The 13,210-nt window shown below is 32.1% G+C and overlaps 1 protein-coding gene across 4 annotated transcripts in view; it reads right to left on the reverse strand.

Moving 5' to 3' along the window:
* The window catches only part of Ide (Insulin degrading metalloproteinase), a 215,347-nt gene that overhangs the window by 148,162 nt on the left and 53,975 nt on the right, over window positions 1-13,210 (reverse strand). For all 4 annotated transcript variants that reach the window (XM_085809700.1, XM_035365568.2, XM_085809701.1 and 1 more), the window contains one exon: window positions 6,627-6,749. In XM_085809700.1, the coding sequence (XP_085665826.1) occupies window positions 6,627-6,749 (123 nt within the window). The remainder of the gene's footprint in view (window positions 1-6,626; window positions 6,750-13,210) is intronic.

Below are 13,210 nucleotides of genomic sequence, written 5' to 3' on the forward strand. Positions count from 1 at the left end.
GTGATGCATTTAATGTTAATGATTAAGTAAATTCATAAAAAACAGTTAAATGATCATGTCTACAATTTGCTTTAATTTAAGAGGATGGAAGAGCAATATTCATCAAATATATATCTAAAAATTATGGTGACACTTTTGTTCTAGGAATCCTGCAGAATTTGAATATCGATACCTTACTGTGCAATATCGCATTAAATGAGTTTGCTTGTAATACTAAGATTATGAAGAGATTATTATTTTATTTTCTGAACTGTTCAAATGATTTGGAAATTGAAAATTTCTTCGGATGAAGTGTCACCTAATGACATTCAAACTAAATTTCATACACGAGTTTCTAATATGCAAATACTGAAGGATACAGCGATACGTCATTATATAAAACTGCAGCAATAGAATTCCACATGTTTGTGGATGCTAGCAAGTTGGCTTATTCAGTCTCCATTTTTTCCTAGACATGTCAATAACGCTCATAAAAGCAAACCATTGCTCCATTAAAACCTTTAACTAATCCTTAACTTGAATTAATGGCTTCCTGTTTAGCAGAAAACTTAGCCTTTTTCATTTGGACAAACTCCTGATTTGTTGGATATAAGAAGTGTATTTAAGCCAGATTCAACCATTATCTAATGGTGGTTCAATGAACAGGGTGACTGGTCCATTTTTATCACTAACTCTGTCAGAGAAATTAAGCAAATGATTCCATTTTAGTCTTAGAGACATGTTTCCAGTCATATGAATCTAGCAGGAATATCCCATGGATATTCACCCAAACAGATCATACATTCAGAATGGTGGATCAGACCAGAATGATTAAAATAAAATCTTGAATTATATCCCATTAATATATTTTACTCATCAAATAATATAGATGCAAAAAGAAGGAAAAAGCCAATTAACTAATATTAGGTTTCCATTTAACTCTGTTTCATGGTATGTGGGAAGATCTGATTATGACAAGCTTATTTCAGCTACCGGGTGGATATTATGATTCAATAATAACTAAGAAAATTTCTGGCACTTGTCTGATTATGACAAGCTTATTTCAGCTACCAGGTGGATTTCATGACTCATTAATAACTAAGACAATTTCTGGCACTTGTAAGGCTCTGAGTTTTCTTTTTCTGAGATAGAAAACTCTGAAATGGTACTGATTTGAGCTTCGCAAAAATGTTAATTTTCTGACATTAAAGTTATCATTTCGTTAAATGTTTTTACAAATGAAAATGAGAATATTAGACTTTTGACTTGTATTGTTAAAGATGATCCAGTGTTTCTTTTACCTGATGAATGTGTTTTCTACTCATAAAATGAACAGTCATGCTGGTACACACATACTGCAATGTATATTAAGAAAAAAGTACTGAACTATGGTATCATGCAAAACATCGAAGGCCAAACCAATGTCAAGTGAACTTACCCCACTATAATCAGATTGTATTAAAAATTCTAAGGCATTCGAGAGAGTGGATATCGATTTAGCAGGCTCTTTATTTTAAAAAATGGAGAAATGGTGCATATAGTCTTTTATGTGCACAGTCTATCACAGCGTTAGTGTGTCCTCTATCAAAAGAATCCTTTTTGCTTGCTCCGGGGTGATTAACAACTAGGTGAAGTAGATCCAAACAATCCATTCAGAGAAAGGAACAAATTTTAGAAGTGGTTTTAATGAATTATCTAGCTCAGGCTGGGACATGATTTTGAAGGGAACGAAAACAAAAAATTTAATACACTTGCTGCTCTCGGTGAAGAAGCTTTTGGGAACAATTAGCTTGTGCACTTAAAGAACTATTATGATGGACCCTCGGAAAGGCAGTTTTGTTAAATGAGGAGCTAGTAACAATCTTTTGTGATTGCACACTAGGTATCAACTCTTGTCTCTCACTTATAGTTTCCAAAAACTGAGAAGACTTAATACCCTTAACTCCATCTATGTTTCTGACTGAAAATAATTACTGAAAGGTATGCAATTTTGATGAGATTAACTGGAAATTTTTCCTTTTAAGAATAAAATATCAAACTAAACTACTTAGATACTTAAGACATTGATTTAGAAAGGAATACTCAAGTAATTTAATGCAGAAAAATTTTCAAAAAGGGAAAAAAAAAAAAGATATGGGAACTTAAAATGAATGAAATTGTCTTAATATCAGATGATCAGAAGAAAAGTGCGGTGGGAGAACTCTTTTGGAAAAAACTGTGGTGTTGATTCAGGGTCCGGATGGTATGTTCACACCACAAAGATGAACACTTCTGGTATTTCCTAGAGACCAGCTCAGTGTTATTTCCTCATTAGAAATTAATCCCCACATAGCACAAACTATCCTTGGGATATTCTGAGGATGTTGCTCACGCAATATGAGCACATCCTCAGGACAATCCGGAATATCCCCTGAACCTCGTAAACACCCGGATTATGGAATTAAAGACTTTGTACTGTATAATCTTCTATATATTTGAAAAGTGAAGAAATATATCATGAATTAAATTCATTTTAAATCAATCAGATTGAAAAGTTTAAAAAAGTATATTGTTAAGAACTGTGTGTATTGCTTTTAAATAGCTTGGCTTGTTAATTGATAACAGATTAGATTTTAAGGTAAATATCTTACATTTTGCCAAATGGCAAGACTTGAATGAAAAACGAAATGAGTTTACAATTGATACATTTCAAAACTAATAGCTTTTTTGGATTAAAAAAAAAAGCTTGAATATAATTTGCACTGGTTCATTGGTATTAGTTTATGCAAAATTCAATAAAATGAAATTTACCAGTTGAAATGGACACGAAAATTAAACTTTGTAAATTCTAGCACATGTTAAAGATTATCTCATCCACAATTTTATTACTAACTATTCATTTCAGAGCAAAATAAAACAGTAATTGCCTTTCATATGACAATCATCAATATCAGTGTCAAAAATTTAAATCTGCATCTTACGCAATACAGAAAAACTCTAAAAGAAGATCTACTGTATGTTTACATTGCAATTAAAGGCATTTTATTCTACGATCAGCTCCACCAATTATTTATACTTTTAAGTACATTCAGTTGACTACTCTTTCTGCTTAGAGTCTAGCACTTTTGCATTAAAAGAACTCCAACAAAAAGTATTTGATTAAAAAAATATGAAAAGTGATAAACAAAAGTGTTATTTATGAACTGTCTCCTTTAGTGATATCCTTGAGCGAAAATTTTCTGCTTAGGGTAATCATATTAAAGTTTGATCTTTTTGATAAAATTAACTATATTTTTCAGTCGGGAATCACATACTCAAATGACGGAAACGAGGTTGCAGAATCCTAATAAAAAACAAATGATTCTAATTTCCCTTGACAATGGTCTTGGTTGAGATATGTTTCAATGCCAAATCTATTACTAGTTTTATTTTCTTTTATAAAAATTATAAAAGAAATATTATAGTATTTAATAAATATTATAGTATAACTTTCTTTGAACATTTTGTATTTGCCATGATGCATGGTCGCTTGTAATTTAGTCTGGAAATGAACAGTTTTACTTTACATAATGATGTATTATTTTCATTTCATAGCAGTAATCACGTAACACTGGTTATATGTTATGAACTTTGAAGGCCATTTATTTTGAATTACTTTAGAATTAACGAAGAGAGAATGTAGTTTATTGGTATGCTTCCACGTTGTAACTCAGTGTATAAATAGTGTATAAAATAGTTAAGCAATAGAAAATGCTCACTCGACAGTTCTCTACAAAGTTGAAGCAAGGATCATAATTTGTGAAGAGTTTCATTTCCTACTTTTTTAACAAATAACAAAAATATTTTTACAACTAAACAAAATATAATTAAGATAAAATAACACACCGAACACGTATTAATTTAGAATGCTGATTTTTGTTGTTTGATGATATAATCCTGATTTTTGAGGTTTGATTGAGTTCTAAATTAAACAAAATATATTTGAAGGGCTTGAGAAGAGTTCATTTTGCTTTGTTAAACTGTCTTTTTTCTTCTACTTTCATGCCCTATACATTTGCCTGATTGTTCATTCATTAGAATTTGTTTTTCATTAAAATTAATAATTTCACTTGAAAAAGAACTATGACATTCATTACAAAAATATATAACCTATTTTATTGGTATTCCATTAGAATTATAAAATAAGAGGCAATTTTAAAACAGGCAAATTCTATAACTGAACCAATCAAAATAGTTTACATTATTGTACTTGCCAACCTCGTGACAGTAAAAATTACACTTCTGGAAATAATTCAGAAAAAACATGTAATTTTAAAATTACATTGGGGAATGAAAATAGGTAGAATCCTAAATTTCTCTAAATTTAAATCATGAAAGATGGTCAAATCTTTCAAATCTCATGTTTATCAAGCCTTTCTAAGGCCTCATTCACATGTAACGCTCTTTCGCACAGCACCAGTTTGTATTAGGGAGAAAGGGGGATATGAAACAGTTTTGCCTTCAGACAGGTTCAGATGCACATTGTTTTTCATCCCTTAACCCATAAGCCACTGCGAGCAATGAATGATGTCACAAACGGGAATCAGATTGGTGGATTTCTAACGTTTACTTACATCTCCTTTGATATTGTTTACTATTGCTATAGAACACCATCAGAGTGTAACTCTTTAATTAATTAAAATACAAATTAATTAATTTAAAATGCAATTTATATACGAGACCAAATGATTAAAAGAAACCATATATGCTGCTGAGCGGTTTTAAATAAAATGTTTTATGGCTGCTAAAATTTCAAACTCTGTTTTTTGAAAAAATGAATAAAACGACAAATTAATAGTATTAATATGAATTATAAATGTTTTAATATTGATTATAAACATTTTAGAAAATATAATTAATTCATCTGTTAAAATTGTTTTGAATGTATTTTACGAAGATTTTAAATAAAAGCTTGTAATTTATGTTTATATTAACCAATTGAATAGCATTAGGTTTTATTTTATATATATGTAATGAAATTCAGTAATAAAATTTTTAAGAAATTTGAAATGATTAAATGACCATACAGACAGCTTATATTCTTTAAACTGCGTTTTCTCAGTTTGCATTTTTTCAATAAATCATTGTATTTAAAGTCCTAAAACTTATATAGATGTGACCTAAATTATTTAATATTTTTACCACTTAATTAAAGTAGTATACTTTATAAAAACAAGAATGGGTTTTGCAAAATACTGAAAAAAAAATTATTTGAAGTGGAAATGTGATTGAGATCATATTTGTTTCAAAGTTTTTGCATAAAAATGTGTTTTTATTTTTTCTCGGAAACTAATTCATTAATTACAAGATCAATCCTTAAAGTTATTAAGAACTTTCTAATAAATACAATAAGAAAATATGGCAGAAAAGCATTGAAAATTGTAGCAGAATGACATTTTAATTGTTAAACTTTTCTTCCAAAAATTTAAATTAAAAAAAAAATACTGGCAAAAATTCTTTTCTCAGCTTAAAGTTATTTTGTCTTACGAAATCATTTAATAGCATTCATAAACGTAGATAAAATAGAAGTTCTTAAACAAAAAAAAAGTCATTCACAAGGTACCGAGTCCCTTTGTCGAGTTGAAGCCGATATGCGCAACTTTAGTTTAGTAGTTAAGGGACCCAATCGCCAGATCCTGGGTGTGGTGAATCATTATCCACCACCCTTTCAGTTCGGTCACCACTGTAGCGACATTACGTAATTTTTTGGAAGCAGGAGAAGTGAAAAATGAGCAATGCCTGGGCCAGGAATCAAACCACGGACCTCTGGATTACGCCTCCAGTGTGCAGACCACCACATCACGAAGGCATGCTAGGAAGGCGGGAGAAATACCTTATAACTGTACATTTATAAAATATCACTAAGTATAATTAAAGACTACTTTTGCAAGCACAAAAAGATTAACAAACCTATTTATTCTCTTAAGGATGCTATAATTTAGCAAATTTCTTTTCCAATTAGCCAGATTCTCAATCAAAAAAAAATTATGCCAATCTGAGTCACAATACAAAATATAGTTATAATGAAGCAAACCGCATAATACATACTAATATTAATGACAAGAAAATAGCCACAAGCAGTCATTTCCATTGTTCTTGAAAAGCAAAAAAGTACAAGCAAATACATTAGCTCACTTCCCACAAAATCATTAGGATTGTCATGTTTTACCTTAATCAACACTAGAGTCACGATTTCATACAGGCATGTTAATGCAAGAATGAAGATTATATGGCTGGTTTTGCATCCATTATTTGAACTAGCACGAACACATATGCATGTATAACACAGAAAAATATCACATGTACAGCAGAAAGAAGAATCATAGCTGGAATTCCACAGTGGTAGCAAGTATAACAGTTTGAAAGTTAGCCAGTATTATGCGACATTAGCAAGGTCACTTTGATGCTTCATCGATGACTGCCAGAGAGGGACTGCCCTGTCCAGTCACAAATTTCACCCCTACCAGCTGACAAGGGAAAGCTAGTAACATCACATTTTGGATCTTTCTCCTATATTTCTCCACAGTAGTCTTTAATACTCACTCAAAAATTTAAATGAAAACTAAAACAGTAATTTGCATACAGATATATCATTACACAAAATACTTGATGATTTACAGACATCCTACCTTTTCCCAGAACAACTAATCCCATTACATTTGCAGAATAAAACTGTCCATGAAACTTGAGAAGTTCCTCTCTAATATCAATACCTTTAGACTTCGGAATAATGTTTAAAGTTTCAATATTGCCTACAAAAGAAATGAGTTGCACAAATGAAATAAATGTTAAGTAATGAAAAATTATTATTTCTAATACATACCTGCCATGAATCCATTTATTTTATTATGAACAACAATGTCAACATAACATTGCACCAAAACATCAAAACAGTAATAAATACTCAATATTATGAGGAATTCTACTTATGTTTAAAATTAATATGACATATACTTTAAACTGAATAAACTCTGACAGTACTAATCAGTATTTTAATCGTATGAAAAATAAGAAATATCAAAAAATTTAAAATAGTTTCTTTCAATGATTGACTATAATAAACACAGTTTCAGAAAAGTCTAGTGTAGTTTATACACGTTTTACATATCTCCAATTATGAAATAATTTCAGAAAAAAGTAAATTTACTTTTTGCTATATTAATTTTTCTTCTAGTGCTCTACTTTTATTAGACAAAATATGAACTCTATTTACCAGCTGCAACTGCAGAAATGCGTTATATTAGAAGTGCACAAACTTTTTAGCAGAAGGGTCACTCACAGAAACAACTTTAATTGAATGGAACAAGCTGCTTAATTTGCAATTCAGACATGTACCATATCAAATTTAAACTGATTTGAACACCATTACATATGAATGTAAGCAAGGAGGGAGGGGGTTTACTTTTCCCTTTGCATGTGCTACTGGAACTATTATGCCCAGTTCAGCTTGGTAAAAAAATTTAAGTTTGTGTTTGTGCATGAAAATGTAATATATATTATTTTAATAAAAATGTGTACAAGTTAGTCAGTTAAATACATTAACCCTTTCCAGCATGCTACCTTTTAAAGTTGGAGTTTTGATTAAAAAAAAAAAAAAAAAGGTAGGCAGTCTAATTAGGCCTAGAGGAGTACACAAGTAAAATTTTGTGAAGATCGCACTTATCGCTTTAATTCTGTGGGTGTGCCCAAAGTGGCACACTGATTGAATAGAGCTTCAAAAAGAGTGCTGAAACGAGCATTGTTGTCAATGAACTGACCGATGAGATGCGGAGAAACAAAGAATACAGACTCTCAGTTGTCCTAGATTATCAGTGAGCCCGGTCTGGGCACACCTAGGGTTTGCCGTTTGATTTTAGGCAAGATTTCAGGGTAAAAATTTAAAACTAATATAGAATAAGGAGATTAGCATACAGCCAAAAAATAACATAGAAATTTCAAACGATTCCTTTTATACTCTAAAAAAACTGGAAGATTTATTTGAAAAATGAGGGTCTTAAAAAACTAAACAAGGCTAAAATATATGGACTGGTTTGTGTTGAGCTGCCATCTACTATAAATAAAGAAGGTTCAGAATAACCTATAAACCGGTTTTCATTCAATTTTTCTGTGCGTACAGAAGGAAATTTTTAGATGTGTCCAGACCAGACACACTGTGCCGCAAAGGGTTAACTGAATTTTACCAACAATTTTTGTTATATTTGGTTGACAGCTAGTTTTTGATATTCTTAAGACAGATTACAAGTGTTGATCTGCCAGTTTAATTCTTAATTTTGACTTAGATTCATAAGAGAAAATGTTTATTCACATATATAAGTACTACAAAACATGGCGGCATGTCTGCTTGCATTATGTTTTAAGCGCAAAATTTCGGCAGGTATAGTTTAATAAAAAGTCAAGAATGCCTTAATCATGGAATCAAGACTTTAATTTAATCATAAAACCATGATTTGGTCAGAAGTTTGTAAACTAATAAATTCCATTTGAACATCTTCTGAACCTTCTTCAACTACAACAGAAAAGGGATCCCCAAACAGTTTAAATTTAACCTTATACAAATAAAAATCTGTAAATCGCTTTTCAAATGAAGAAAGCAGTATCTTTATTTGATCTGAATAATACAGTTGTTTATCAGGGAAATTTTCTTTTCAGTTTCTTCAAGTAAGAAAAATTGACAAAATTTTGATAGCCAAGCTGCTTTGAGAGCATCTGAAGTTTTAAACCAGCTACTACACTGACAAGTTGACTGATGAATTGGTTTTTTTCCCATCAATTTCTTGTTTAGGTCATTCAAGTAAATAAGTCACACTAGAAAAACAGTTCCTTTAACATCCTAGTTTGCTTGCCTTTTTCTTCAAGGAATGCTATTAATTCATCAATCAAACACCAAACCTTTTCAAAACCCCTACACAGCTCAACCACCATACTTCAGAGTAACATATGAGATCACTATGTGGTGCATCTGGCATTTTAGGATTTCCTTCAATTACCTGTGGTTTAAACCATGTGAATGAATAAAATTGATTGTATCGCTCATTACCTTCATTATGCGGCCAAATCCTAGTTATTTCGCACACAGCTGTTCTTGGTGTGTGATACAGGGATACCCAAGCAAATCTTTGCCTCTCATCCAAATGGTTTCTCAGTACACTCACCATGACATTCGGAATTCCAATCATGGCTGGAGCTCCATCAGTAGCGATACTAATTGTGAGGATGCCTTTGTAAATACATTCCTTTACACAACAAGAGAATGGTGAAGAAATTCGATTTTACGATTTCCATCCTCTCCCTCAAGCTTTGAAAATGTTGAGAGTGTTTCATGTCATAGTGTCGCTCAATATTATACTCCTTGTAAACACTAATCATAAAATTACATATCAAGCATGCAATTCTATTATCTTGCTCCACGGAAAAATAGTTCGAAGTATAGGCCTCCGAAAATTTCCTATTATCGTCCACTACCTTTCTTTCCGTTTTCAATCTGTTCACCATGGGCAAGTAACTACCAAAACCATGTGGAACAAAAATGACAAAAATTCTGTGTTGGTTCCTCTTTCAAAATAACATATAAAAGAAAAAGAAATATTCAAAACAAGAAATTTCTTAATGATCTCAAAAAGAAAAATAAACACACAAGTGATAAAATTATGTGTAGTCATAAAGCCAAAAATGCAACAACGCAAAGCAAATGAATGCAGCACTTCTGATCTGAGTGAATATTTTTCTTTTCCTTTTTACCAGCACCCATGCGTGCAAACACACTTATGCTGTGCCATACCACAGCCTTTTCCTCATTTTGTGCACCATAACGGCTAGACGCAGTTTTGCACTCAGGCGGTGAAATTCAGATTTGAAGTGAGATTTGGCGAGCCAAATCTCACTTCGACAGGAGAGAGTAGAATAAGTAACAAAGGGGGAAGCAGTGAATTTTTTTTTTCCTGCTTGCAATCTCTTCTAGAGACAACCAATATGTCAAATCGCAACACAATTTTGAAGAGATCTCAGTGTGCCACAGGTTGTGCATCCCAGTTAAATGATTAAATTATCTGTTTAACTGTGCTTTTATAGTTTGTATTACAATAATAAGATTAACTTCTATTATTTTAACCATGTTCTTTCTATGCGTGGACCAAATTGCTTATTTGTTAGAGTCATTTGCAATAGAGACTTTTTTTTTCATATTTGCTACTCATTCTATCAGAAATTTCATTAATAACTGGTATAAGAACAATTTACACGTGCCATAATTTACTTTTTATTTTAATGTGATCTACGATCAATGGTAATCAGAATATATAAAAAATTTATATCAAGTACACTTTATTCCTAGAAAGCTGATGAAATAGCAATTATGTATGAATTACTGAATTACTGCCAAAGTAATTTCACGTAAGAAAAAGTAGAAGAAACAAAATTATGAGCATTTAAAGTAAATGTTACACACTAAGTAATATTTATTAGAAGTTCAAATAATAATCAGAACATATTTCTATATCTGCAAGAGTGAAAATGAAGAATGACAAGCTCGTGCTCATGTGATGTCAGTGAAAATAATAAGACTAGCATATTTGAGAAAGTTTGGACAAAAATGAAACCATAGCTGCTGGTGCCATCTACTGATGAAAAATGATAACAGCTATGAAATAATTTCTTTAAATGCTGAGGGTAAATTCGGATTAGAATTTGGATCATTAACTAAAACTGAAAGATTTTTTATGAATGTAAAATCCAGTTCGCCAAAGGAAAATGTTTTCTGAATCATTTTGGTGGCAGAAAAATGGAAAATACGATTTTTTTGTCCAACGGTGTTGAGCAACACATGTTGCTTTTCTTTAATTCATAAAAAATCTTCCAGTTAACGAACTAAATTCAATCCAAATTTGCCCCAGCCTTTAAAGAAATTATTTCATAGTTGACTTCACTTTTCATCAACAGATGATGCCAGCTGCTATGTTTTCATTTTTTTCTCAGAACTTTCTTGAATTTTCTAGTCTATTGTTTTCACTGGCATCCCATCTGTCTGTCATAATTTTCCCTCTTACAAATGAAGAAGGTTCTTTAGTAAAAACCTTAGAAACTAGTATTGCAAATTCATAAAAAAGTAAGGCTGATTACTGTTGTTTGAACTTATAAGCATTTCTTTCATAAGTATAATAATTATAAGCATTTCTTTCTTATAGATTAGAGCAAGTATGAGCAGTAAAGTCGCTAAACACTGCTCGGTTTGCGGTCTGAATCCCAGGAAATGGGCTCACGCCATAGTCATTTTCAGATTAATGTGTAACATGTATGCAAGCCACTTTCACTTACAAAGTTCTCCATGAAGGCATCGCTCTCCTTAGACAGATAGGTAGCCATTGAATGCTTTGCCGTAATTAAATAAACCAAACCAAACTTTCTTATATATTCATTTATTCAAACTTTCTATAATACATTAAAATAAATGCAGATTTTATATACCACAAATAAATACAGTATAAGCTTAATTTAATCTTTACTATTATTTGAATTCGAATACACATCTCATGGCAAATAATCAATCTGACAAATAAATTTCTTGAAGAGTGAATTTTTATTAGTTGCAAATGATGAATCTGCTGTATGTCTAGCTGTGTCTATGGCTGTCTAGCTGTGTCTATGGACATCAAAACATGCTTTGTAGATTCTTTGGCAGCTCCAGAATCGAAGATTCTTTTTGACATAATCGAAAGTTCAAGCTTACTTTTATAAAATTGCTCTAACAGTCTGCCAAAAATAATAAGCCGGATCCAATTAGAAGATTAAGGAACAATGCAATCTGCAACATTAACTGAAATAGATAATTAGATAATTTTAGCTTAGCTTATACCGTCCATTATACATTAAACATGCATGCATAAACCTATTATGCGTGTGTGCAAAGGTATTATGCACATGCGTCAACGCATATATACAGAAAGTTTGAAGCTTTGAGGTCCGGATTTTAGATCATTCCGGATTACGGACATCCGGATTAAAGACTTGACAGTAATGCTTTTTTTCCATTATTTTAGTACATTAATGAAAAATATGAGACTAAGTTTTCTGTCTCACACCAAAAGTGATGTCAATTTTAACTGATGTTCTATAGCTATCTCCTTTATTTAGCTACGATACGCTATGATCACCTTAGAACAGGGGTTTCCAATGGGGTTAGTATTGGCACCCTTGGGGTTGATGAAATTTTCAAGTGGATCAATGATTTTCAAGGGATCAATAACAGATTATGCATTACCGATTGATAAACATAATCAAGATCAAACTGATTAGAAAAAAAAATTATCAATAAAATTGTTAATTAAATATTGATATAAAGTTATATCATATAGTAAAGAACTCATATACGAGGGCTATCCAGAAAGTAGATTACGTTTTGGAATAAAAAAATAAACAAAGTATAGGAAACAAATTTTATTATATACAGATGAAAGCCACACTCAAATACTACTTTTCTACATAGTCACCATACAAATTAAGGCATTTATCGTAGTGATGTACGAGCTTGGAAATTCCTTCGTCGAAAAATTCGGCCGCCTGCGCCTTCAACCACTTCGTTACCTCTTCTTGCAGCTGTGCGTCGTCATCAAAACGCTGCATAGCCAGCCACTTCTTCATTGCTGGGAATAGGTGGAAGTCGCTCGGTGCCAGGTCGGGACTGTACGGCGGATGAGGAAACAACTCCCACTTAAAAGATTCAAGAACTTTACGAGTGACATTTGCCGTGTGGGGCCGGGCGTTGTCGTGAATCAACAAGATCTTAGAGCTCAACATTCCTCTGCGCTTGTTTTGAATTGCTCTTCTGAGTTTTTGGAGAGTTTGGCAATACCTTTGAGAGTTTATTGTAGTGCCTCTTTCCAGGAAGTCCACCAAAATTACACCTTTTCTGTCCCAAAAAACAGTCGCCATCATCTTCCTTGCCGACATTGTTTGCATGCATTTCTTGGGTTTTTGGGGAGAACTTGTGTGCCCCCACTGCATTGATTGCAATTTCGTTTCACAGTTCACATGTTTCACCCATGTTTCGTCACCAGTAACGATGCGATCGAGTAAAGAGTCACCATCCTTATGGTAAGCGTCCAAAAAGTTCAACGCTGCAGCCATTCGCTGATTTTTGTGGTCCTCTGTCAAGATTTTTGGAATCCATCTTGCACAAAACTTGTGGTAACCAAGCTTTTCGCTGATGATTTCGTGCAAC

This window comes from Stegodyphus dumicola, chromosome X2, assembly GCF_044657685.1.
Source record: "Stegodyphus dumicola isolate Sdum_Otavi_A_Nest chromosome X2, ASM4465768v1".
NCBI lineage: Eukaryota > Metazoa > Arthropoda > Arachnida > Araneae > Eresidae > Stegodyphus > Stegodyphus dumicola.